The sequence below is a fragment of the Hyaena hyaena genome, unplaced genomic scaffold (genome assembly GCF_003009895.1).
Source record: "Hyaena hyaena isolate Hyena2069 unplaced genomic scaffold, ASM300989v1 scaffold_485, whole genome shotgun sequence".
Taxonomy (NCBI): domain Eukaryota; kingdom Metazoa; phylum Chordata; class Mammalia; order Carnivora; family Hyaenidae; genus Hyaena; species Hyaena hyaena.
In genome coordinates this window covers 406,203-434,053 of record NW_024081115.1, presented here as the reverse complement: position 1 = coordinate 434,053, position 27,851 = coordinate 406,203, and the positions used below count along the sequence as shown (strand labels likewise).

The 27,851-nt window shown below is 38.7% G+C and overlaps 1 protein-coding gene across 1 annotated transcript in view; it reads right to left on the bottom strand.

Annotated features, from left to right (window-relative positions):
* The window catches only part of RYR2 (ryanodine receptor 2), a 468,566-nt gene that overhangs the window by 42,518 nt on the left and 398,197 nt on the right, over positions 1–27,851 (bottom strand). Inside the window, exons 82-88 of the mRNA XM_039254352.1 lie at positions 27,209–27,285; positions 26,341–26,414; positions 17,333–17,365; positions 16,057–16,137; positions 15,219–15,307; positions 13,473–13,601; positions 1,507–1,611 (exon numbers count right to left, since the gene is read on the bottom strand). Of these exons, the coding sequence (XP_039110283.1) occupies positions 1,507–1,611; positions 13,473–13,601; positions 15,219–15,307; positions 16,057–16,137; positions 17,333–17,365; positions 26,341–26,414; positions 27,209–27,285 (588 nt within the window). The remainder of the gene's footprint in view (positions 1–1,506; positions 1,612–13,472; positions 13,602–15,218; positions 15,308–16,056; positions 16,138–17,332; positions 17,366–26,340; positions 26,415–27,208; positions 27,286–27,851) is intronic.

The following is a 27,851-nucleotide window of genomic DNA, read 5'->3' as shown; positions in this document are numbered from 1 at the left end:
GGTAGCAACAGATGTTAATAAAGTGATGGGAATACACCAGAATGAGAACTCTCTTCTGAGTGTATAAATTTGGTTCCTGCCAGTTTCCTTTACTTACTAAAATGTCATAAGTGATTAGGCGAAAGAATCATGTTATTCCCTTATTTGGTGGAAGTCATCAATAAGCCTAGCTAGCCAGGCTTCTCTGAATCCTCTTCCCAACTAGGCTCTAAACTGGAGCTATAAAGACTTGAACAAAACACTAATAGAGTTTCTACCGGCTCAAGGCTGCATCCTTAGCATGACCCTAGCCCACCTTAGATGGCCTGCCTGGGAAAACTCAAGGCAGTCAAAAAAAATCTCCTACCGGTGCCAGCTGAAACGTGGGGACAGGGTTTCCTCTCTCAAGCTCTGTGTGAAGGTAATTGCCAGCCTGCAGACACAGGTGACCCAACTGCATCTACACAGACCAACCCTTTGTGATTTCTCCCTTCCTGCCTCTACTGACCCTCTGTCTATTCCCACATTCTCCCTTTAAAATACCCAGTCACCTCTGTACAAATCCAAGTGGAGCTCAGTTCATACTGGACTCTTCCCTACTACGAAAGTTATTACTGATTAAAACCTGCCCTAATTGCTTTAACCAGTGCCTAGAGCTGTAAATCTTTGACAATATGCTCCCGCTTGTAGGCCATGGTGGAGGGGTGCGGTAGGCAGGCGCAAGTGTCCCCACTTCACTAGACGAAAGGGAGCTGGCTCATATTAACGGTACACACAAATGTCTTCTGGCCTTAACTCCCATCATCCTTTCCTCCCCCTGACACCTGCAAATACCCATGCCCAGACAGGTATGTTGGATCTCAGGATGGATCATCAAAGTTCACCCCACCAAAGGGACACATTTACCCAAGATTTATATTGATAATTTTTCCATTCGTTTATCTCTTAGCTTCGAATGAAACAGATACAGTAGTGAGAAAATAACATGCTGATATTTTCAATATGCATTCCCAAGTTAACATTAAAACACAGGTGGAGAACCTGTCTATTCTATACGTGCTTCTCCTTAGATACTTTTTCTCTTTGACTTTCATGAAGTTAAATGTCCTGTTAATGAGTGAATGTCATCTGTTGAGAACAGCTGCTTATTAATGACTCAGCAAGGAAACTGTCTGTCTCTCTTTCACAGGGGATTTGCAGATTACAAATCCTTTTTCAATTACCTGGAGGAAGGAGGAAAACTCTAGTGAGTAATCACCAAGAAGTGGGTCTATGAAGGAATGTAAAATATACAGTGTTTAGGGATTATTTCTCCATTATATTCAACTCCTTAGTATCTTTGGTTCTCAAATTTGAATAATGGCTACTATCTATTCTCAGCTTGCATAAAATTATTTTATTGAAAACAAATTTAAATATAGAGTAAAAGATGGATCTAAGGAAGATCATATTCAAACAGTGGAAAGCAGGTTGAGTATGCCAATGACTACCATCTCTTACCAATTAGGATGGGGGAAGAGAATTTACCTGAGACAGCTTCATCTGCATGTGGGCAAACACGTGAAGGAAGCCCACAACCGCATCCCACAGCCTGCTGTGAGCCAAGCTCTGCTGATTCCCGGTGCAAGGACCCTGGACCAGAGACAGACATGCAGCAATTATTCCTGGATAACTGAATTGCCGAATTAACTTTACAACAATAGAGAGGAACAAAATTAACTTTGCGTTTACATATCACCAATATGGTATGTGGGAAGATAGGAACTCAAGCGAAAGATATACAGTGGTGATAATGGCATAGTACCCGCAGGAGATAAGTATATTCTCCTTTGAAATATTTAGCATAATAAATTCCAAAGACGGTTTCTCAAAGACATTTGTGTTCTGTTTCTGTATGCACAACAGAACAATGACAAAAAAAGAATGATGAATTTTTTTCATTTTTGTCAGGCTTTTATAGTTTCTTTGACTTACAGGAAGAGGGTAAGGTCCAGCTCTTTTGGTTATTAAATCTAATCAGAGTTACTACCTGGTGTGAAAAGGATCTGTGGTTAAGCTTCAGATAACAGGCAACTATTTCTTATTGCTAAATAGTAACCTGGACAAATCATTCCTATTGAGGACAACATCCTCTTCAATGCTTTCTTAAGCGTACAGCTGGTTTACCAATTGCACAACCACTGAGATTTTAAAAGATTATTAGCTGGTCATGAAATTCACAAACCGGACTCCAGGGCAAGTGGAACCTAACTTTGCTGTCTTAGCTCACACTTCAGAAGCGATCTTCGTGTGACATGAGGGACTGTGTGTTGTAGCAGGCACAATGCTTGAATAGAGACAGCTTCTATTTTTATTTCCAAGGAAAGAGTCTACAATCACTAAGTTTGGCAAACATACCTACATCAACTGGGGAAATAAATAACAGGGATTTTATATATGTTAAAACTTTTCTTACATGCATTCATTCATTCATTTATTTTGAGAAACAGAGACAGAGCTCAAGCAGGGGAGGGGCAGAGAGAGAGGGAAATGCAGAATCTGAAGCAGGCTCCAGGCTCTGAGCTGTCAGCACAGAGCCTGACGTGGGCCTCAAACTCACCAACTGTGAGATCATGACCTGAGCTAAAGTCGGACACTTAACTGTCTGAGCCACTCAGGCACCCCCAGGGACTTTATTTAAAAAGAAAAAAATATATGTACAACACATTTTTTAACTTTCATTTCACTTGTTCTTTTTGACAAATGACTCATTATGAGTAAATGTGAGAGAATGTGGGGCGCCTGGGTGGTTCAGTCGGTTAAGCATCTGACCAGCTCAGGTCAACGATCTCACAGTTCATAGTTCCAGCCCCATGTCAGGCTCTGGGCTGACAGCTTCAGATTCTGTGTCTCCCTCTCTCTCTAGCCCCTTCCTCACTCATGCTCTTTCTCTCTTGGTCTCTCAAAAATAAACAAAAAACATTAAAAATAAATTGAGAGAATGTTAAAACACATTTCAGATTTCATTCTAGAAACAAGTGACCAGAAGAGACGCCCACATTGATGATACTGACAAGATGTTGAAATGGAACTCTGTTCTGTGTCAGCTTCTCTTCTCTCCAAAAGCTGACAGTGAAAGACATTAAGTGCCAGGTACCTCCACAGTTCCAAAGCAAGGTGCTAGATGTAATACATGCAAAGGAGGAAACGACATAGATCTTCCCACCCTAAGGATATAAAGGGGATGCCACTGAAAAGGGAGAGACTTTGGAGACCTCTCCCTGTGCGGGGCATCTCCTGCTTCCACTGCTGATGGGATAGAAAAGCAGACTGCATCCTGCACACCTTGGGAGCTCAGAGGCTTGGTGCCTGGTGTTTGTCTCCTGAAGCTGGTATCACAAAGTGTGAAAAGCACAGGGGCACTTGGGTGGCTCAGTCCGTGAAGCGTCTGACTCCTGATTTCTGCTCAGGTCATTATCTGCTCTGACAACACAGAGCCTGTTTGGGATTTTCCTTCTCTCCCTCTCTCTCTGCCCCTCCCCCACTCACATGCTCACTTTCTCTCTCTCAAATTAAATAAATTAACTTATTAAAAGCAAACGTGAAAGGCACAGAGTGACAAAAAAAAAAAGATATGCGTTTCTCATACTAAGGAGGAAGAGACCCCGTCCGTCCAACAAGACTGTGGAATCTTGTCCAACACGACTGTCTGGAAGGGTGGTGTGATTCCAGGGCAGATGGATGGAGGCCTCCGGACACACAGGGTCTGGTGAGTAACCTGAGAGTGGGTGGGCAAGGAGGCAAGTCCAGGTGCTGGAAGCAGCCAGCGGGCCAAGCCCACTAAAGAATACAAGATGCCACCAGACCCTGCTCCACTGTGCACTCCTGAATTAACGTGCCCCAAAGGAAGACCTCCCCACTACATCTTCCTCTTGCAGTCCTGACCCTGAGGATGCCAGAGGCGGAAGGGAAGGAGGGGAGGTAGGAAGAGAAGAATCCTGCGGTGAGACAGAAGCCAATCCCAGATCATACCCCTGGCATTTCCAGGCTGATGGCGAGGGGAGGTTTTAGATACGATGAGAGCTGAGTGACTGCCACAGTGCTATTACTGTGACAAAGTGTCTGAAAGACTTTTATTTATCTGAGAGTGGCCAGTGCAGAAGATCCATCGAAAGAATGGTAAGGAAATGGCTTAGAGAACAAGTGTGAGAGACAGTGGTAACGAGAACTCTGGTTATTTTCACTTACACGTTAATAAATTCAGACACCAGGGGCACCCGGGTGGCTCCGTCAGTTAAATGTTCGACTCTTGATTTCGGCTCAGGTCATGATCTCATGATTCGTGGGTTGGAGCCCTGCCTTGGGCTCTTGGGATTCTCTCTCTCTCCCTCTCTCTCTCTGCCCCTCTCCTGCTTTTGCACTCTCTTTCTAAATAAATAAATAAATAAACTTAAAAAGGAAGGACAGACGGAAGGACGGACAGACGGAAGGAAGGAAGGAAAGGACCGGGCAATATTTTACAGTGTATTTCAGTCCTGTCTGGCTGTTACAACTATGGGTTCAAAGCAACGGATCTTCAGGATTTCACTGGAGCTCAAGTCCACATCTTCCTCATGCCTTGTGGGGCCAAAACCTGGGAGGGTCAAGGTGCAGGGGACCACTACATGAACACTAAAATGCCATTTCAAAGAAAATAACCTGCATGTTTTCTCAAGTCAGGAAAAACTTTCTTCATGTGGTATTTACTATTTTAGTGTTTATTTATGACAGAAGACTAAGATCTTTTGCAAACTCTAGGTGACCAAGACTTGTTTTTGCAACTCTGATGTGACAGAGTTGCTGACCGAAGGCCAAAGTACCCATTTTTCCTTTGGAAGCAGAAACATACAGAACCTAATGAACTTTCTGGAACCTGCTCAACCTTCAGCCATGCACTTCTGGGAAATAATAACTGATGTGGATGGAACCTATGAGTCCCATACTGTGGAACCTTCTTACTGGTGCCGGCATCACATAAAACCTTCACTGACTGCCCGAGAGCGAGATGCTCTTGCTTCCAGATTGAATATCTTCAGGCAATAACAAATAAAACTTTCTCTTTTCCCACCCATCACTTTGTGGTCCTACTTTAGGAACATAGACAATGTAATGCCCTCTTATTCAAGCAATTTTTATCCTTCCCCCTTTATCAAAACTGCAATGTAATCCTACAGATGATTACTTTGACTTCATTGGTTTTGGATCTCCCTCATATAATTGTCTACAGTTAGCAAAAATTTGAATCAAAAAGCAGTATACAATAGTGTAATCTAAAAGGCTGTCCAAAATAAGCTCGAAGCTAGTGATGAGCTTTTATTCACAGTATTAATAACAGTCAGTAAGTATGATGCAAACGGAAGCTTCTTCAAAATATATTTCACTACATTCAGTGGGGTGGCTTGGACTAGAGTCTGGAACAGAAAAAGGACATTCATGGAAAAAGGGGCATCTAAAAAAGGGGAAAAAGTCAGTATAAAGTCTATAATTTAGTTTAGAACAGTGTTATTTAATTTCTTGGTTTTGATAAATGTGTCAGAGTTACATAAAATGTCCATGTTAGAGAAAGTAAGGTGCATCTTACACAGAGATTTTCTCTATTTTTTTTATATTTATGTATTTATTATTTATTTTTGAGAGAGGGTGTGACCAGGAGAGGGGCCGAGGGAGAGGGAGAGAGAGAATATCAAGCAGGGTCTGTGTTGTCAGTGCAGAGCCAGATGCGGGACTCAAACCCACGAACTGTAAGATCATGACCTGAGTCAAGATCATGAGTGAGCCACCGGGCACCCCACTCTCTACTTTTTCTTTGCAACTTTTCTGTATATCTAAAATTACTACAATGTAGCTTTTATTAGAATACATAATTCAGAAACAATTTATATAAAAATGCCATGTAAACTAGGAATAATAAGAACGTAAAAAATGAACAAGCCATAATAAACCAAGCCTACTTTATCTCTCAACTGCTTTTACAGAATGTTCTCTGTTAATGAACAAATTAGAATGAACTCTGGGGTTCCAGCTCAAGATGGTGACCTAAGAGGATCCTGAACTTATCTCCTCCCAGGACACACCAAATCCATAGCTGTGTTTGGAATGATTTCCTCTGAAAAAAATTGAAATTGGTGGAGCGACCCCTTTACATCAGCCAATGTGATAGGAAGTACACAGCAGAAGGCGGGAAAGTCTGGGCAGTCTCACCACAAACTTCACCCCAGCTATGACACCCAACAACTGGAAGAAATCTCAAACCCTGGAAGTTCTCCCTGAGGAACAAAGGGCTTGTACCCCACACTGGACAGCCCAATTAAGACCAATACCTGAGAAACAAACCCCCGAAATATTTGGCTTTTAAGACCAATGGGGTTCCTGCCCACCAGACCTTTGCGGCTGTGGTGAACTAAGGAAAGAAAGGCTCATAAAGTGCCCTTGCAAAGACTCACCCACCCCAGGCCCCAGTGCAGAAGGAGCCCTTTGTAAAGCATCCAGACTTTGTATGAAAGAGACACATTTCCTAATTTTAAAGGATGGGACTGAGAGGCAGTCATTCTTTCTTAATGATTATTTATTTATTTTGAGAAAGAGTATGAGCAGGGAAGAGGCAGGGAGAGAGGGAGGGAGAGAGAATCCCAGGCAGGCTCTACTTTCTCAGTGCAGAGCTTGACTCAGCGCTTAAATCTATGAAACTGTGAGATTGTGGTCTAAGCTCAAAGCCGGAGTCTTAACTGACTGAGCCTCCCCAGCGCTCCATCCTAGGCTTTCTAAGAGGCTTCCATGTTTCTGTAGGTGTTTGGGCCTGGGGGTGGCTTTCTGGTGCTGCACTCTTACAGGGGCCTGTGGACCTCCTCTCTGGGAAGGAAGGCTGCTGAACACACACTTTGTGCTCCCCCTCTCCATCGCTCCAGCAAACTGGTATCCTACAGAAAGCAGTTTATAGTCTTCTCTGGTGGCCTGACTTTTGTGGCTGCTGGCAGGGAACACACCTCCACATTGCCTGGCTCTGGTGGCCAGTGAGGCATAAGCTCACAGCCCACAGGACTATAACCAATGATGTAAGGGTTCTTAAGAGCTACCACAGCAAACTGCAACAGACCCAGGAGCTCAATCTCTCCATGAAAGAGGTCTATTCGTTTACACACAGCTGCAGCCTGAGGGGCCGGCTTCTCATTAACAAACTAAAGACTGACTGTAAATCCCTACTGAGACCTCCAAAGGCAGGAATTAATACCTTCACACTCTTCTGCCTTATTCCTGAGTACCAGCACCTCTCAGAGGGAAGATCTTATACATGCCTGGTACCCTAATTTCTATGCGGGGTACCTGGTTTGTGTGACCTGCTTCCCAGGGGACACTCCTGGATTACTTGGCTCTGGGGAGCAGGGTGGCTATGTTCCTGGGTCCCCTAGGACTGTAGTAAGTGGGGAAACAGCTCTTGACAGGCTATCACCCCCAGGCACTGCACAAAGAGCGGAAAGAAACATTCCGCTACTCTTTCTGTGAAAGAGACCTACTTGCTAGTCCTGGAGCTTATGCCTTAAGGGCAGGCCTCAGGTTTTGCACACATCTAGGGGCCATAAAGGTATTCTCAGGGAACACAGGCTGAGGGATGCTACCATTGTGCCCCCACCCCCTGACTTGCTACAGCTCACTGGCATCTCTCAGAAAGGAACATGTATACTCATCTGGTGCCCCGAGTTTTACAACTGCCTTGTGCCCAGATTGCCTGGCTCTGGGGCCAGCAGAGTTTATGTTTAAAATCCCACAGAACTGTATATATTTACATTAAAAAAAAAAAAAAGCTGCTGCCTGAGGGTCTAATTTCCCATCTAGGTGCTGACTAAGATCTTCCCCTTTGGGACAGTGACTGGCCTTGTATGCCCTCAACTACTGTTAAGTTATAAAAACAGAAGAGACTGCTTGGACGATCATACTGGTTTGAGACACAACCGAGCGCTAGGGTAAGGTTGAAGAGTAAAGTTCATCTCCTATGGGAGGCCATTCCTTCAAGACTAGGAGGGGTGGCTGCTTTCCCGGATGCACAGAAACCAACACAATCAAGAAAAATTAAGAAACAGAGGAATATATTCCAAATGAAAGAACAAGCTAAATCCTCAGAAAAAAAATTTAATGAAACAATATAGAGTTCGAAGGAATGGTCATAAAGATGTTCCCCAAACTCATGGGGAAAATGGATAAAAAGAGAAATTCAACAAAGAAAATGTAAGAAAGTTCCAAACAGAAATCACAGGGCTGGAGAATACAATCACTGAGCTGAAAAATACACAAGGGGGCTTCAACAGCAGACATGATGGAGCAGAAGTAAGGATCAGTGAACTTAAAGAGAGAGCAGTGGAACTCACCCAGTTCTGTGGGTGCAGAGGTCACTATATAATGATAAAGGGGTCAATTCAACAAGGGGATATAATATGTGTAAGTACTTATGCACCCAACATAGATAAAGATAAATATATAGAGCAAATAATAACAGATTTAAGAAATAGACATGAGTACAATAATAGGAGGGAACTTTAATATCACACTTACATTAGTAGATTATCCATATAGAAAATCCATAAGGAACCACCAGCTTTAAACAACACATTAAAACAGATGAACATAACAGATATATACCAAAAATTCTCTCCAAAAGGAACAGAGTATATATGTATTTTTTGCATGGAATTCTCCAGGATAGATCATGTTAGGTCACAAAACAAGTCTTAACAAATTTAAGAAGACTTTAGACTGAAATCATAACAAGCATATTTTCCTGACCACAATGATATGAAATGAGAAACTGATTACAAGAAGAGAACTGGAAAATTCATAAATATGTAGAGATTAAACAACATGCTTCTGAAAAACCAGTGATTCAATGAATAAATCAAGAGATGAATTTAATAATATCTTGAGAAAAATGAAAATAGTAATAGGTAATAACAAAAATTGTGGAGTGCAGAAAAAGCAGTTCTTTTTTTTTAAGTTTATTTATTTATTTTAAGAGAGACACAGAGATCGCAAGCAGGAGAGGGGCAGAGAGAGAGAGAGTGAGAAAGAGAATCCCAAGTAGGCTTCACACTGTCAGCACAGAACCCAACACAGGGATCGTTCTCACAACCATGAGATCACGACCTAAGCCAAAATCAAGAGTCAAATGCTTAACTAAGCCACCCAGGTGCCTCTAGAAAAAGAAGATCTAAGGGGGATGTTTACAGTGATAAATGCCTACTTCAAGACAAGAAAAATCTCAAATAAACAACCAAACTTTATACCTCGTTGAATGAAAAATAAAACAACTGAAGCCCAGAGTTAGTAGAAGGAAATAACAAAGATCAGAGCAGAAAGAAATGAAATAGAGACTAAACAGACAATAAAAAAGATCAATGGAACCAATAACTAGTTCTTTGAAAAGATATACAAAATTGACAAGCCTTTAGCTAGACTTACTAAGAAAAGAGAGGACTCAAATGAATAAAATTAGAAATGAAAGAGAAGATGTTATAACTGATACTACAGAAATATAGACGATAATGAGCCTACTATGAACAATTATTCTCCAACAAAGCAGACAACCTAGAAGAAATGGATAAAATGGCTACAGAAACAGCCTTGCAAGACTAAATCATGAAAAAATATAAAATATGAATAGATACATTAACAATAAGGAGATTCAATCAGTTATTTGAAAACTTCCCTGATAAATTCTACCAAATATTCAAAGAAGAATTAATACTAATTTTTCTGAAACTCTTCCAAAAAAATAGAAGGGGAAGGAACACTTCCAAAATCATTTTATGAGGCTGGTATTACCCTGAAAACATAACCATATAGGGACACAGCAAGAAAAGAAAATCACAGGCCAATATCAATGATGAACACAGATGCAAAGGTCCTCAACAAATTTTAGCAATTTGAAGTCAACAATGCATTGAAAACATCACACACCATGATGCAGAAGGATTTATTCCAGGGATGCAAGGGATGGTTGAACATCTGTAAATCAATGTGATATACCACATTAATAACATGAAGGATAAAAATCATATGATCATCTGAATAGATGCAGAAAAAGTATCTGACAGAATTCAACATCCACTTATGATAAAAATTCTCAACAAAGTGGGTATAGAAGGAAATGTACCTTAACATAATAAAGACCATATATGACAAACTCCCAGCTAATATCATATCTGATGGTGAGAAGCAGAAGGCTTTTCTTTTAAGAAAAGGAATAAATCAAGAATGCCCATTTTCATCATTTAAAAAAATTTTTTTTGAGCTTATTTACTCATTTTGAGAGAGATAGCACAAGGAGGGTAAGGGCAGAGAGAAAGAAGGGCGAGAGAGAATCTCAAGCAGGCTGACCTGAGCCGAAGTCGGACACTTAACCGGCTGAGCTACCCAGGCACCCCAACTTTTGGGTATTTACCTGACAAAAATGAAAACACTAATTCCAAAAGACACATGCAATCCTATGTTCACTGTAGCATTATTTATAATAGCCAAGATATGGAAACAACCTAAGTGCCTACTGATGGATGAATGGAGAAAGAATGTGACATAAGATACACACACATACACAGACACACATAATGGAATATTATTCAGCCATAAAAAAGAAACTTGCCATTTGCCCCATGGATGGACTTTGAGGGCACTGGGATAAGGGAAATAGGTCAGACAGAGAAAGACAATTCATGTATGATCTCACTTATATGTAGAATGTGAAAATAAACAAAAGAACATGCTCAAAAATACACAGAACAGACTGCTAGTTGACAGAGGTAGTGGTGGGGGACATGAAATGGGTGCAGGGAGCCAAAAGATAGAAACCTTCAGTTATAAAACAAGTAAGGCTAGGGAATGTAAGATCCAATGTGGTGACAATAGTTAACAATGCTGTATTACACATCTCAAAGTTGCTATGAGAGTAAATCTTACATTTTCTCCACATAAGGAAAGAAACTCTCTAACTGTGCATGGTGCCAGATGTTAACAAGGCTTACTGCAGTGATCATTTTGCAATATATATAGATATCAAATTATTAAGTTTTATGCCTGAAACGAACTTAATGTTCTGTCAAGTCTAGCTAGATTAAAAAAATAGTTTTGCACATACTGAGAGGTTAACAGATTCTTCTTGTTTTATATAAATTCAGGAATCTCACCTATATTAGAAACCAGGAAATGCTCATTCTCTACCTCAAAGGCATTTAAGTTTCATATGTTATTTAGGAACCATTTTACTAGCTTTCTATAAAATTCTCTGGCTTGCTTGTGTTATCAGATAACTTTATTTTAACCAAGAGAATTCACATGGAATGTTGCATTGATAACTTCCTAGGTGTGGATGAGAATAGAAGGCAACAGTGGAAGCCAGTGAAGACAAGGGAATGGGAATGTGAGAGGCTGAAACAGATTTTGGGGGTGCCTGAGTGGCTCAGTCGGTTAAGCATCTAACTTCAGCTCAGGTCAAGATCTCGCAGTTAGTGAGTTCAAGCCCTGCATCAGGCTCTATGCTGACAGCTCAGAGCCTGGAGCCTGCTTTAGATTCTGTATCTCTCTCTCCTTCTCTCTCAAAAAATGAAATAAACATTTAAAAATTAAAATTTTGCTTCTATTTGATTTAAAGAAAATTTATCAGAATTATCAAGTGTTGGCTAAGAAATAAGGATCTTCTCCTCTGTGCAGGGAGAGAATATAGAACATGAGGACCTTGGGGTGCCTGGGTGGCTCAATTGGTTAAGCGTCTAACTTCAGCTCAGGTCATGATCTCACGGTTGGTGGGTTCGAGCCCCGCGTTAGGCTCTGTGCTGACAGCTCAGAGCCTGGAGCCTGCTTCAGATTCTGTGTCTCCCTTTCTCTCTGACACTCTCCTGCTCATGTTGTCTCTCTCTCTCTCTCTCAAAAATAAATTAAAATAACAAAAACATTAAAAAATTAAAAAAAAAAAAAAAGAACATGAGGAGCTTCCAAGGTATGAACACAGAGGAGAGAACGAGCCAGGCAGAGGGATGGGTCACGCTCCCCCACCTCTACAGCACCTACCCTCGGTTGGCTTCATTTGGCCACCCATGTTCATGTGCTCAGTTATCCTGTAAACACTGGTAGCTACGCAAGGCTCTGGGGTACCATCTGTCATTTTTACTTAACTTCTTTCTGCCACAAGATTATGTTTAGTCTAATGAAACAAACTAAGTTTCTTCCTCCTGCTTTATCCTCGGCACATGGCACTTCAAACAGACTGACTGATTCTGAGTAAAATTGGCCATGACGACAGAAAACTGAAAGGAAAGATGACTGACTGCCCCCTAGGAAATAACAAAGTTTTCCCTGGTTGAAAATAAAAAAAAAAAAAGTTTTATAAAATCTTTTAAACATCTGCAGGTCAAGACTAGAAGTTTAGCCCAAGAAGAACATAAAACAAATTGATGTTTTAAAAAAGGCATTTCCTTCATGGTTATTGCAATTTTACCTGTAACATACATTATTATATGATTTTATGTGCATGTGTGTACGTGCCTTCACACATCCATATGTACTAAAATGAAGTTGTTGGTTTTTTGAATGGTTTATTTATTTTTTCTTTTTTTAAAAATTCAAGTTAGTTATCATACAGTGTAGTCTTGACTTTAAGAGTAGAACCCAGTGATTCATCTCTTAAATATGATACCCAGTGTTCTTTCCAAAAAGCGCCCCCCTTAATGCCTATCACCCATTTAACCCATCCCTTCGAACACTCCCTGCTTCCAAAAACCCTCAGTTTGTTCTCTGTATTTAAAAGTCTCTCATGGTTTGTCTCTCTCTCTGTTTTTATCTTATTTTACCTTCCCCTATGTTTACCTGTTGTGTTTCTCAAATTCCACATGAGTGAAATCATATATCTGTCTTTCTCTGATTGACTTATTTTGCTTAGCATAATACACTCTAGTTCCATCTATATTGTTGCAAATGGCAAGATTTCTGTTTTTTTCATCACTGAGCAGTATTTGTGGTATATATCACATCTTCTTCATCTATTTGTCTGATGATGGACATTTGGGCTCCTTCCATAATAAAGTCTTAAACACTATTCTCTTTTATATAAAGTTTCTTTGAAACTCCTTCCTCATTTTTGTGGAATACAATAAAGAGTAGTTTATTGCTCTGTCCTTTCTCCCTCTCTTCTTTAATATTTATTGAGTGCTTAATATATACCAGGCCCTAGAGACACAATAGAGCCACCATCCTGGTTCACCCCTGAAAGGAGTTAATAATAACTCAATCTGCCGAATGGTAAAGCAAGTTCATGACATAGAAATTCACACCTCAATCTGATATTTAATCATAGTCATTGCTTAAGTATCTATGTGAAAGGTCAATAGCAAATGTGGATGATGGCAGGAAAATTGGCATTTGGCATTTTTTTCATGGAATTCAATGGTAACCAGTAGACTATTTTTTTTCTTCAAACACAGAAATATTTAAATGTTTACCTGAATATACTCTGTGAGCGTGTTAAAGACCTGTTTTGCTACTTGAATTGCTTTGGAGAAATTCCGCTGTCCTTGTTCATCAATAACATCTTTCCCAGAGTAATACCAATAGAAATCGCTAATGGATTCCTGGAAAAGAGGGATGACAGGATTAAGACACATTCTAAAGCTACCACTGACCTGTCTGGCTTTGAACTCTATAATAGGAAATCATTTTAAATAACAAGATTTGGAATAAAACAAAAATATCTGTGAAGTAAATACTATTCTCAAAGATTTTCCTAAACAGTGAAGGTGGCAACCTTTTCCCGAGACAGAAATAACAACTGGAGATAGAAAGCAGAAAATTTAGCTTTAAAAATGACTCCCTGTCACTGATGACTTTGAGTTTCACAGACATAAGGAGTCATAAGATGAATGCATATTTATCCACTGAGCAAAGCTAAATTAATTTTATGTCATTTTATGTAAGCACAAACATTAGACAAGTCTTGGATGTTTTGGGGGTTACAGATATCTGACCTCTTTTTTTTCCAACAAAGCTCATTAACATTTCCTCAACTCCAAAATGTTCGTTGTTGCTCTTCTAAATGCACTTCAAGGAACTGGTTGGACTACTTATAAACTCAGACAATGACAAATATAAACAAACATCTAAACAAGATCAATCTTTCTGAACAGGATGGTTTCAATAATAACTTATATTTGGAAGGAATCTTAGTTGGCTAAAGGAATAATACAACTTATTTTTTTATTCTGAGAACCAGTAGGGGAGAGGCAGAAAGGGGGTGGGGGGGACAGAGGATCCGAAGTGGACTCTGAGCTGACAGCAGAAAGCCCGATGTGGGGCTCGAAATCACAACCATGAGATCATGACCTGAGCCGAAGTTGGATGCTTAACCAACTGAGCCGGGCAGGCAACCCAGGAATAATACAATTTAGTCTAGCATGTAAACTGCATTTGGATTTTAAGATATGATTTAAAAAATCGCAAATATGTTTTCAGCAATATTTCTTGTATTTGCTTCAAATATTGAAGCTCTTGGTTAAATAAAAGGTTGTGCTTTTACGTACTCAAAAGATTTAGGGGAGAAACTTGGAAGTTTGAATGTGCAGGTTTTAAAGTACTATATCTGGCTACTCTTATAAATAAGATGAGGGAAATAAAAGTTGTATGGACCTCTCATTACCTAGGAGGCCTACACCTTCAGATTCAGTTTCATCAACATGTGAAAGATTACTACAATATCACAAAGAGTTTTACCTGATGGAGTGTTAAGCTGGATTTTAAAATTAATTCAAGTGTTGGGACAGCTGAAAAGGACTACTTGTCAAATTTAAGTACACTGTGGGTATTTTAAAAGCCTTTCTTTCTCATTCTTAGAAACATTTCAAACAGTCTTCCCAATTTCTCTATCAATTTTAGAAGAAGGACCAGAGTATATAAGTACTTTCCAAAATGAAATGAATTTAAAGTGCCATCAAGCAAAAAACATTTGGGGGGGGGGGGTGGAAATTCCCACTTATAGAAAGAAAATCATGAGTCATGTAGGAGCCAGGATTGGAGGCAAAGGCAACAGAGGTGGTTTCACCCTAAAACTCGGTGAAAGACTGTGATCAAAGATGAAAAATCTCAAAAAATTCTGTCTGGTCATCTATCACGACACATTAAACATGTCGGTTTAATAATTTTGCCACATTATGTCAACTCACCAACTCCCTTCATTCGTTACTAGGCCAACATACCTGGACTCTCAGGAGGTAGTCTACAGTAGAGATGATGATGTTGACAGTAGTGTTATTGCCAGTCTGAGTTCTCAGATAATTTTGAAAATCTACATAAGAGCAAAAGAAGTTACTGAAGCTGAGTCAAAAGTTCTTAATGAGTTATCTGAATAACTCCAAAAGCAAATAATGTCTCCAGCAACATCACAGTGGCTAAGAGCAGTGCTTTATGGGAGCACCCCCAAAACATCTCGGTGCGTCACAGAACATCAATAGCCAATTTCTGTCAAAGTGGTCGCTGACATCTGTTTCCTAATTCCTAGCCCTAGAGCTCTGGGCATCCCTGGAAGGAGTTCCATCCTTTAGGATGAAGCAATTAAACTATGCATTCAGTAATCATTTGTTCCTGTGTGCTGGGGAAACAAAGTTAAAATTAAGATACAGTTCCTGCCTTCACAGATGCACAAGTCTGGGAGAGAGCTTGTTACATACACAACAAAGGGAAATACGTCATGCTAAGTAATACTATGAAGTAGATTCCCCAGTTAACGAGAAGGGGTAGGAAGGAATAAAGCCACACAGCTCCCTGTAGACATCCATCTAATCCATATCGTTTTCCACCTGTCTTTTCTAACAGAAGAACAAATGGTGGGAATTAAGTGGGGTGGCTAGCAAAGGACCTTGAAAGTAGGGATGCAATGCATAAAATGTCACAGTGTATATGGAGCACTCTGAGGAATATTCCAGAATGTTTGCTGACTCAGGGATGCAGCGTAATTGGAACAAGCGGGCCCCTGTCACTACTGGTTTCAAAACGCATCCTCCTTGGAACCATCAGAGAGTCTGGGGTCTCACAAACCTGAGTTGTGTCCCTCACAAAGCAGCTGCAGGAAGCGGAAGAGGTCACAAGTAAACTCGTCATCCTGGAGAACCTTTTCCCCTGCAGAAAATCCAGAGAGATCAGACATGATCAACGACCCTTGCCGGTCCCTCCCATTCTATCGCCACCTCCAGAAAACTTGCATGTGGATCTAGCATCCTTCTGAACCAAAAACAGTCACAAATCATAGCCACTTTTCTATCTGAAGCTCATATGATCATGCGCTTGGCAGATAGATGCACTTTTTCTTTGTCAGAAAAGAACATTTGAATCTTAAAACTCAGATTTCTCTCTGTTAAAAGTAGCAGCATGGGTTTGGCAACATTTTAGAAACAACCTGAAGATTTAAACTTTTCTTTCTTTCTTTTCTTTTCATTTTCTTTTCTTTTCTTTTTTTTTTTTTTTTGGTAAAGTGTGTCTAGGAATGATCTCCACATCTCTTACAAAGGCCAAAGTGAAATCGACTTTGCTCCAAGAGTATCACCAAATGATTCAATGCAAAGGCATTCCATGCATATATAAAACAGGTCCCAGAGCTTCTTCTATTTAACGAATAATTAAAGGGTCTTGTAAAAATTTTAAATGACCAGAAAATGTTTGATTCATTTCAATTAGCTATCTCATTAGCTTGCCTATAGATCTCAAAAAGTAAAAAATTCAGAAATCTGATAGGCAGGTCATTGGTTGTAACTTTACTTTCAGAAAGGAGGAAACTGGCAAAGAGACCTAATTCTACATAACAGACCAAAAGAAAGACTTTGGTGGCTCATGCCCTATGGGTCAACCTAACCAAAAGGTGAAACGAAGGCTAGCTCATAGCCATAGAAGTTACTCAGCATTATTAAAAACAAATACATTTGAGGGGCAAACACCTCAGAAGAGGGTTCAGACATTTTACCTACATTTCAATCAAAAGGTATTTTGATCACAAGTTACTTTGAAAGCAAAAACACAAAGAAACAAACAAAAAACACCACACGGATGAAAGTTGATTTTGAAAGTATCGAGTGTCAGTGGAAAAATTTTCAACATTATGAGTGTATGCACTGCCATCTAAATGTGTTGCTTAGAAATCAAAATGACACAAAAATGTTGTTTGGCAAGTGAATGAATGTACTTATGTATTTAAAAAAAATGAGAATAACTTTTCAGACTGGAAATACTTTGGGCCGAGAAAGAAAACTATGCAATGACCATGTGTTTACTTTAACTAAAATTATGAATGATTATAATGACAGAGAGCTGATGGACTTACCAGTCTGCAGTCTGTGACTTTCAAAGTGAGAGGCTTCATATAATGGGAGGGTTAGGAAGCAAAACCATTTTGAAAACTAATATAAACATTAAAAAAAGTACATAAAATCACTGTACTGGTTTCCCTGTAAGATATGATATTTGGTGACCAAACTAAAATCACCATGCATTCAGATCAGTTGTGTGGCAAGTTCAAGTGTAGGTGCACACTGCTTTGAATCTCAGTATATGGCTGATAAGCCCATTTTCCTCAGTGTCTCCTTTTATGACGGGATAGGAAAGAAACGGAGAACAGTTTAGGCTAATAAACTAAACTCTTCACTTATGATACTTGGTATCTTTCCATTGAATTACTTGAATCAGAAGAGTTTTAAAATGATATTTAAATCAAAATATTATGAGTTACACAGACTTATTTTTCCTTGCAAGCCCATCTAAAATGCTTTACTCTAGAAAAGCGTATCAATAAACCATGTATTTTCAATGTTCACATACTCAAAGTGGAATAAGAAACCCTTGAGAGAAAGTATTCAGAAAAGTTAACAAAGAAATAAATATCACACAGATTACCAGTGTTCCTAAAAATGCCCTAAACAACGCACACTGATTTATAACATTAAAGCTTTATTTATAGTCGGCATGCACAGTATTTTCTCGACTGTTATACCACAACACATACAAGTAACTTTACTTACATAAAGACACACTGCACACAGCAGAACAATAGGGAAGGGGCTTAGGAGGGGGCAGGTCAAGACTTCCTTTACCATCAGGGGATAACAAGGTATAAACTGGGGTGCTATTACTTAATGAACACATCACTATCTGGTTAAAATGCTGCCATTCCCCATGCTGCATGTAAGTGGTACAGTAACAGAGATGGATGATGGCTTTATGTCTGCAAAGGTACAGGATCAACGGTCTATTTTGTGATGTATGCAAAAAAAATTCCATTGCAAGATGGAAAGTAAGATTAATAACGAATAACGAAATGGAGCAAAATGTAGTTGAAAGTGCTCTGCCGTTCTTAAAATATTGTTTGCAATAGCTGCATGATGGTCAAATGTGAATACTGTAAAGGACATTCCTTGGGCTTAATTTTTAATTATAAGGAGCTAATGACTTCTAATACTTTAATAAAGGGAGAGTTATTTCAATATTTTGCTGATGATGAGGCAGTTCTTTGTGCCTTAGTTTTCTCATCTATAAAACGAGGCACTGTCTACCTCACTAGCTCTTCATAATTTATGTGACCATATTAGAAATTGTGGAAAGGTCAATATTATTAGTAGCAGTAGCAACAACACTAAGTAAAGATGGGAACCACATGCTTAGGTGATGAATGTATTCATTTGAACATATTTATTAAAAGTGTTTCTGTTTCCAAAAAGCGATCTTAATTTTAATGGATCAAAAGAGTCTCAAAAACCTCCATTTCACTTGGAAACAATATTAGTAGACTTTACTTGTTCAAGACACCAGTAAAATTAATTCCTATTTTAAAAATCTAATCAAGTTAAGACACTTTTAAAGGCCACTGTTCTACTCACAATTGGTTTATTTAATTAATAGAAAAGTATATAATGTTTGCTTAAGAGTTTATTTTCATTGATTACCTAAAACACTCATGGTCTTAGCTCAATGTTTATGGCCTTATCTTGAGACAAAGCTGGGTTTAATTGTTATTAATTGCTAAAAAATTATCAATAATTATTAATAAAATGAAGGCAATAAATGAAATACCTAGTAAATATATAAAAAAAATTGAATTAGGATAAATAGATCAGAAGACTAAGATCCTCTTTGTTGTGTCTTTTCATGGCACTATCTCCAGTAATGGAAAGCTAAAGGGATAGGTGGCCTGAAATACAATGCTGGTTGCATCAAAGAACTCCCTACAAAAGCTTGTTATGTGGAACTCAAGAGTATTTTCCTCCTTCCCCTGCTGTGGAAGAAAAAGTTCTACTCATTGATCTTTAGAGGACTCAAACACCCATTTTATATATTGGTAAAATGGAAAAATTAAGGCTAAAAATATTTTTAAATAATGAAAAGTGAGATATTTGGTTCCATGTAGGTAATTTTAATGTCACTGCTTAAATGGTTTGAATGACTGCTTAAATTATACTACTATTCAACCAAAAAAAGCTACAATTTTTAAAATGGATTCATAATTAACATTTAGTTAGTGACTACAGTGTGATAGGCATTGTGCTAGATATATTTTCTTATCATTTCATGTTTACAATAATCCTATGAATCAGGTGACATGAATCTCATTTTCTGGTTCAGTAAATAATTGAGAAATTAAGTAGCCTGACTGAGGTCCTCTAGCTGGTTTTTTTTTTTTCAAATGTTTTATTTATTTCTGAGAGAGAGAATGATAGCATGAACAGGGGAGGGTCAGAGAGAGAGGGAGACACAGAATCCGAAACAGGCTCCGAGCTGGCTGTCAGCACAGAGCCCGACATGGGGCTCGAACCCACGAACCGTGAGATCATGACCTGAGCCGAAGTCAGACGCTTAACCAACTGAGCCACCCAGGCACCCCTGAGGTCCTCTAGCTATTAACTCGTAAATTTGAGTCCAATAAACTTTGATGAACATTCATTAAGTGTCTCCTACATGGTAGGCATCTTGTGAGATCTTGGGCATATAAAGACTAATAGACACAAGTGCTAACCCAAAGAAGTTCATAGTCTAATGGAAAAGGTAGCCAATAAAAAGGTCATTTCAATACCAAAAGCTCTTTCTGAATCACAAAGTTCACATCAGTAACTGATCAGCTCTTTGGCTAATAATCTTCGACTACATGTACTATATGTTGGTTCAAATGTGAACTCCTACTTGTTTTTTTTATCAATTATAGAACCCAAAGAAAACCATTTTCTAGATATGTGGCTTTGGGAAAGTCAATTCACCTTTCTGAGCCTTTGTTTCATCATTTTGATATGGTAATTAACAATCTCCTCACCCCCTTACTTCCATAGGGTTGTTGGGAGAATAAAATTGGCTCAAACAAGTACGACTGCTTTGAAACATGCAAAGCACAAACGTAATAATAGTGAAATTTCAATGATAGGAAGTCATCAGTTCAAAAGACCGAGGTTTCTAAAATAGAGACTTTCGTGGGTCGCAGGTGTGATAAATAATCTACATATTCCACGTACTCAATTTAACATGAGTGCATAAAATGCATTCCTATTTCTAACCTGAAGACAATACCTAATAAATTAGGTATGTCCTATGAATAACAGAATTAAAGTACATGTTAGTTATGAAGGAAAACATCCCTTGCTTTCAAATGTAATTTGCATATTATTTCTCTTATAACTTCTTAATGCCTTTCAGCTCCCATTACTCTCACTGAACTCCTTACTGTTCTTCACCCAGTCTATTAACCAACATCCTAACTATCTCCCTTCCTTCAGACTGTAATGCCCATCTTATACACTTCTATGACAACAGTTGTAGGCAATCCATTATAATACTCTCCCAAGAAAAAGAAGGACTCCTTTAATAGTAATTGTGAAAAATCTACTCTGAAAAATCCCCTCAATCTACTATCAAACATAACCACAGAGCTCCCCAACTTCCATGAAGGAAATTGTGCTCTTCACTATTTTTAGAGGACTCAGTGTTTAGTTAGCATATTAGCATTACTGAGAAATGAGAAATCTGTTTGTTTTAATGTTACTGGCTCGTACAATGTATGTTAGGACTTAGTGCCAGTTGGCCCATCACACAACACACAAGACTACTGAAGTGTTATGTAGTGGCCTTCATGGCCTCAGAAAGAAAGCACAAATTTCTTGGCATGGCACAAAAGGCCTTTCACAGCCTCCCACAAACTATCTTTCCACCATCTGGTCGGTTCATGTCTCTTCAACCACACTAGGTCAGTCATGTTCTTCATCATGCTTTGTACCTTAAGCTTTTCATATGCAATTCTGTTCCACTGGAATATCCAGCACCTTCCTCATCTACCAGGTAAATGCCTACTTCGGGCCATAGGTTGCTTCTGCTGTGAAACTTAACCCATCAGCCTGGCAGCCAAGTACTTCAACTCAGTTCACTCATACACACAGCTCGTGGGTTTTGAAGTTATTTGTTTACAAGTCTGTCTATATAACACTGGGTCCATAAAGAACTCCAATGCCTAGGACAATGTCTAGCACATAATAGCCACTCAAACTTCAATCAGTGTGTCAATGTTTAAAAAACCGTATGAGGATGGTAGGAAAATCTATTTGGTTCCATGAACTAATATCACAGGCTCTTCTTGAAAAGAAAGTTGACCCACAGGAATAGCAGTGTAGTCAGAATTGAGGGCTACGCTGACCTACACCTGGGTCAGACTGCAAATCTGGGGTGGGATATAGCCAATAAATAATTAAGTACTAAATACTAATAAAAAATCAGGATAGCCAATGTTTACAGATTGTGTTAATTATATTTTGATTAACGATTAACTCTTTCGCTGCATTTTCATATAAACTTGATGAGGTCAGCATAAATATACTGAATAAGAACCTCAATTCAGTGCATTGCCAAATACAGACAGAAATTTAGAAAGGTGAATTTTTAGCTGTTGTTTTATATAAAATGTTTAAAAATTTAAAAAAATTTGAGGATTGTATCAGCTTCAAAATTTCATCTTGCTAATGAAGTCCAGGACTGCTGCAAAATGTTCAAAAAATAAAATAAAGTATCTTCTACAACATCTCAAGAAGAAGTTGGAAAAAAGAAAATTGCACTTTCAAGCTCATAATGACTTAGTAATGAGGTTAAATGGTTCTGAGAAAAAAACAAAAATTCAAAGATGGAATGAAATTTTAAATATTCTTCTAGGTTTTTGGTTTTGAACTTCATTATATGTTAAAAGAAAACACATGACTAAAAAATTATACAAAAAAGACAACACCGAGCACATCACAAATCTAACTAAACACACTGCAAAGAAAACTCCTTTTTTTTTTTTTTTTTTAAAACAAGTGGGAAGCCCAGGCTATTGAAGGAAAGAGGGAAATTTAGTAAGAAGGGACAGAAATACTGGCAAAGTTACATGGCAGTTAACAATGGTAGGAAAAAGGAAAAAATAGTAAGTGAATAGTCTGAAATCCTTACATATAAATCTTAAAAAGGCACATATTTCCTAATAGTATCTCAATACTGATTTGGGAATATCATATATAACCATGAGAGTTCCAAAGTGATCTTAAGCAATAAGTAAAGAAGCAAAAAATGCCACCCAAGCCGATATGGTGAACATAAAATAAGCCCCCAGAAGATATTAAAAGATGGGGGTAAGGAATTGGCTCATGAAATTGGTTAATAGTGGGAGGCAGGTGGCCTGCATTTCAGTCTTGACTCTGCCACTTCACTGTGTGATCCTGGACAAACCATGTAGCTTTTCCATCCCTCAGTCTCCTTACCTATAAAATGGGGATAATACCTAACTGGTGGTCATCCATATCAAAAAGTTGCATTTAAGTTATACATTTTCCATGGCTATAAAATTTATGGTCATTTTATCATCATCAGGAAGAGTTTTAGGTGGTTGGGATGGAGATTTAGATCATCAGATCATTTTCTCAGTGCTGAGTTTACACTGCTTGGGTCTGAGGCTTTAACATCACTAACAGATTGGGAGTTTTCAGCCTTCTCTATGAATTCTGGGAGTGATGATTGATTTTCCCTCTCCTATCAGGGTACAAACTTTTCTTACCTCCTGTAGAGTCTTTACCAAAAAAAAAAACAGGCATGTAACAGAAATTTTTAAAATATGCCAAAAGATAGGGTTGCTATAGGTGTTCTTTTTTTTTTTTTTTAAATATTTTTATTTATTTCTAGGAGAGAGAGAGAGAGCATGAGCAGGGGAGGGTCAGAGAGAGAAGGAGACACAGATTCCGAAACAGGCTCCAGGCTCTGAGCTGGCAGTCAGCACAGAGCCCGACGCGGGGCTCGAACCCACGAACCGCGAGATCATGACCTAAGCGAAAGTCGGACGCTTAACCGACTAAGCCACCCAGGCGCCCCGCTATAGGTGTTCTTAATCTGGGAAATAGTATAATTATTCATAGAGTGAATGAATTGTCATTGTGTGTTCTAACAGGCATCTTGATTAAGGCAAGAGTGTATATTCAGGAAGCACGATTTAATCTCTGAAGCTGTGCTGGTGTCCTAGGTACTCTTCAAAAATCTCATCCCTCGTTTATTACCATTGCATATAATGTCTTTTAGAAACGACTTTGAAATGCCAATGCCATCTTTGTTATTAGTTTGCTATTGTTTCTCCAAATTCAGTCTCAAGGATGAAAAACAGTTTTTGTGTTAGGAAGGTTTTTAATGTGTGATGTTTTCAAAGTGACAGAAAAAAACCTCTGTAGATCTCTCAATAATTGGAAGGGAAATGGCAGAGCCCACTGGCCAAGAGGAGGCTCAGCAGGACACAGCCCCCGGATTACCACTGATTTCCCATGCACCCCTTGGTGCAGCCATAAAGCCACAGTATGTCCAAGACAGAAATGCCACGGAGAGACTACCGCACACATCTATCTTTCATTCGTTTACACGACAGTTGCAAACACTGGGTCTATCAGAATTTTTTTTAATGAACGAAACAGAACAGAACAAACCAAAAAAACATAACTTAAATGCTTCTTGCCCCTTTATGTCTAATATGTTCACAACTGAACATCCTCATGGAAAGAAAGAAAAAGGAAAGCTTGGTATATAAGTTCTATAAATGAAAGGATGCATAATGATAGCAATTAAATAATGGATTCGTTCAACAGTCTACCAAAGGAAAAAAAAACGCACAAAAAACTGTCACTGTCAAGACTGTACACAAAGCTAACAACAAATGAAGGAGCAAGTAAATAAAAGGCAGATCATTTATAATAATTACCACGCTCATGTGTGATGGCTGAGGAAAGGAGGAGAGTACATTTACAGATGAAAGAAAAGGAAATGGGGAAAAATAAGTTGAGATGTTGTTTTTGCCTTGCTGTTTATAAGGAAATACAACAGAAAATGTGTTAATCAGTTTGGGCAATTATTTGTGTGTGCTGAAAAAAACTAAACATATCAAATCAACCCCCTGAGAGATGGGACTAGTTCTCGCATCAGAACGTTGATTCTCATCAAGCTGTTTCTGATTAGGGACTCACGAACGTTATTCCAGTACATAGCTGGCTGACAAAGGATAGGAGACCCTGTAAGCTAACCCTGCATGGCCACTATTCCTGCGCGGATATGAACAAGGGCAAAGAATGCCTAACGGAATTGTGTTCAGAGCCTCTGGAATGTTAGGTAATAACTTCAGAGAAAAATGAAATTGCTTTCTAGTTCCGAGACAAGAAGTCTGACTTTGGACAGAGTTCACCCATTTTAGACACTTTACAGCTCAAGGGAAATGCCCAGGGCTTCCTGGAGACCTCCGAGGCAGGCAGGTAATGGGCCCTGAGATTTTCAGGGGCTCTGAGGTCTCCGGATGGGGTCCTCAGGCCAGTGTTGTAACTGTTGACATAAACCTTAGCCATGAAGAGATTTGGCTGGATATTCATTTCAGAAAATTTAAGTTTACAGTGCTGCTGGCAAATTTCTTAAAAGTAGCTAGCATAATGAGGTAGCTGTAGGACTAATTCTGGATGATAGAACCTATACATTTAAATGTCAAGCAGAAAATAAAAGCACACAGGAGCTGTAGAGTAGCAGCAGCATTAGAATATGTATAAATGATAATTTTTAAAATTTTTTTCAATTTTTATTTATTTTTGAGAGACAGAGACAGAGTGCAAGTGGAGGAGGGGCAGAGAGAGGGAGACACAGAATCCCAAGCAGGCTCCAGGCTCTGAGCTGTCAGCACAGAGCCTGATGGGAGGCTTGAACTCATGAACTGTGAGATCATGACCTGAGCCAAAGTCGGATGCTTACCCAACTGCGCCACCCAGGCGCCCCTATCAATGATAATTTTTAAAAAACAGTAAGAAATATGCAGCTAATCCTTTTAACTAATGTGAAAAAAAACTATACAGAAATAATTAGAAAGATTAGTTAGTTTTAAAATATCACAGAAAGGTAAGTCAACTGCAAATAGCAGCTGGGATAAAATTTAGTTTGTGCAACAAGATTAGTTTTATCAAAGATCTGATGTACCAAAACTAATGTGTTGATAAGATATCCACTTCAAACTAGAACAAACAAACAAAAACAGATCAACACACAGGGCCTCAGTGAAACTAAATTAATTAGAAAAAAAATCAAACACAAAAGAACAAAAACAAATTGAGACAAAAAATATTGAAGAGTTTTTTTCCTAATATGAAAATAAATGTGCAGCAATAGTTATTTCTGCTTTAAATGTAGTGTGGGCTAAATTTTCTACTTTATACACACATCTATTTACAGAGAAAAAGTCTAAGGTTATGTGAGTCATTATATTTGTGTGCATGTAAATTAAATGATCAGAATTATTTTAACATTAAGAATTGCTCATTAATTTCTTTCATCCAATTTGGACTTGCGAAGACAGGGATGTATGAGATAGAAAGACATCTGTGCTAAAGGGAGGAGACTGTCCAAATAGTGGTCCGATCTCAAAGCATCACTATCCTAAGAAGACTGAGGAGTCTGCAAGTTTGGCAGTTTGCAAAAGTAGCCAAAAAAAAAAAAAGTCCAACATTCTCTAATTTGGTTCATCCATATGCTTTATAATTTCACAGACAATTCTCTCATAAGGGATCTTGATCTTAGTCTACTAAGTAACTAGGGGAAAGGCCACTTATGATAGGTCTGTAACAAAAAGGATTTAACGGTCAACCATTAATGGGAAGGTTGAGTTTGGGGTATGATTTGAGTGAGTGTCCAACTGTGAACATATAAGCATTTTGGCCATGTAAAAATAACCCTGCAACTCTCTATTTTGAAAAGGTAATTGGTAACTGACTTATTTCATGAAAGGGAGGAGTGGGGACAGGTGACCCTTTTAGTTTAAGTGATCGATACCTGATCCTTCTTCAGTGACCATTCCAAGTCCTTCAGCTTTGTTCTGCCGCTCAAAGGCATTTAGGTCGAGGACACTATAATAGCAGGGAGAAAATCACTTAGAGGACTAATAGAAAATTTTCTTTCTTCAGGAGCAAGTGTGTACAAGTCCTATATCATGAAATGTGAACCAAATATTAACATACCCTGAAGATGTGCCCCAATTCAATGTGTACTAACCATACTTTCCCAGGAGCAGCCCAGTCCCTCCCTAGGGCCTGCACTGAAATGATCCGTGGGAGAGGCAAACATAAGGCATTAATGGGTTTTGGCTTTGGGAGTACATTACAATGTTAGCAGACACACAGAAATAGAATTATAATAATAATGTCTTTCTAGCAGGAATAGCTTATTACAAAAGTATCTGTCAGATCCCTTTGTCAAGTGCTGTCTGAGTGATTTTAAATAACTGTGAAATATAGAAAATGATGATCATAAATTAGGGTAAGGATCATTTGTTTAGGGAAAATGAGAAGCGGTCTACAAGCTTCCCAAAGAAAACTAATTAGAATTTTCCTTTTTCTCTTTTAAAATGCATACACTGTTCATTTTTGAGTGTGCAGCATATACATTAATTCTTCAAGGTTCCTATTTAAGAATAGGGAAGACTATTAAAAGGCATTACTAACATTGAGTAAGTTAGTAATTACGACATTAGTAACACCTAACAACAAGGCAGGAATGAAGACACCGTCAATTGTCCCACTTTAATGTGTACTGAATCATTTAAAAATACTCTATGTAGTAACTTTACCATTAAAAACATTAAACAAACAGCTTGAAAGACACAATCACTTAGTGGACCTAAAACAAGGAAGGGTGTGCTTACCTGCATGACTGCATCAGGCCAGCAAGGCTTTGAAAGAAACCCACATCCTTTTTCTCCTTGAGGTAGTCAAGCATTTTCTAAGGGAAATATATAAACCAGATGGCCACTGAACACAGCGCTTAGAATTTGTTAAGCAAGAAACATCAAAAGCATGCATTTTGTTCTGGGATAAAGATATTTAAAAAAATGCGTACAAAAATGACTGCCATCTTTACCACGACACAGTGACCAGCCCCGTCAAAACAAGATGGCTGCACACTTCAGTGCCGGCAGTTTATACAAGTGGCTTGGAATCCATGTGGGCAGTACAGTATATAAAGGTGGCTTGCAATCAATGCTGACAGTATATGAAGGTGGCTTGAAACAAGAGAGCCGCTTTAGATAACCATGAGCATCATAAATATCCACAGGGAATAATACTCTCAACTCTTCTGGTCAATATTTAAGGATCTGAAGATTCAGATACTTAGTTCAAGTTTACTGGGAAGAAGGCCCACTAGGATGCTAATCAGAGATTCCCATACGAAAGCTGAGTTCCTTAAAGGGCTTTATGATCCATATGGTGTGACTACCATGTGCTAATGTCTAAAAGACATTATTTGTCTATTATAGACCTATATCTATAAGACAAAAAATTAGTTTC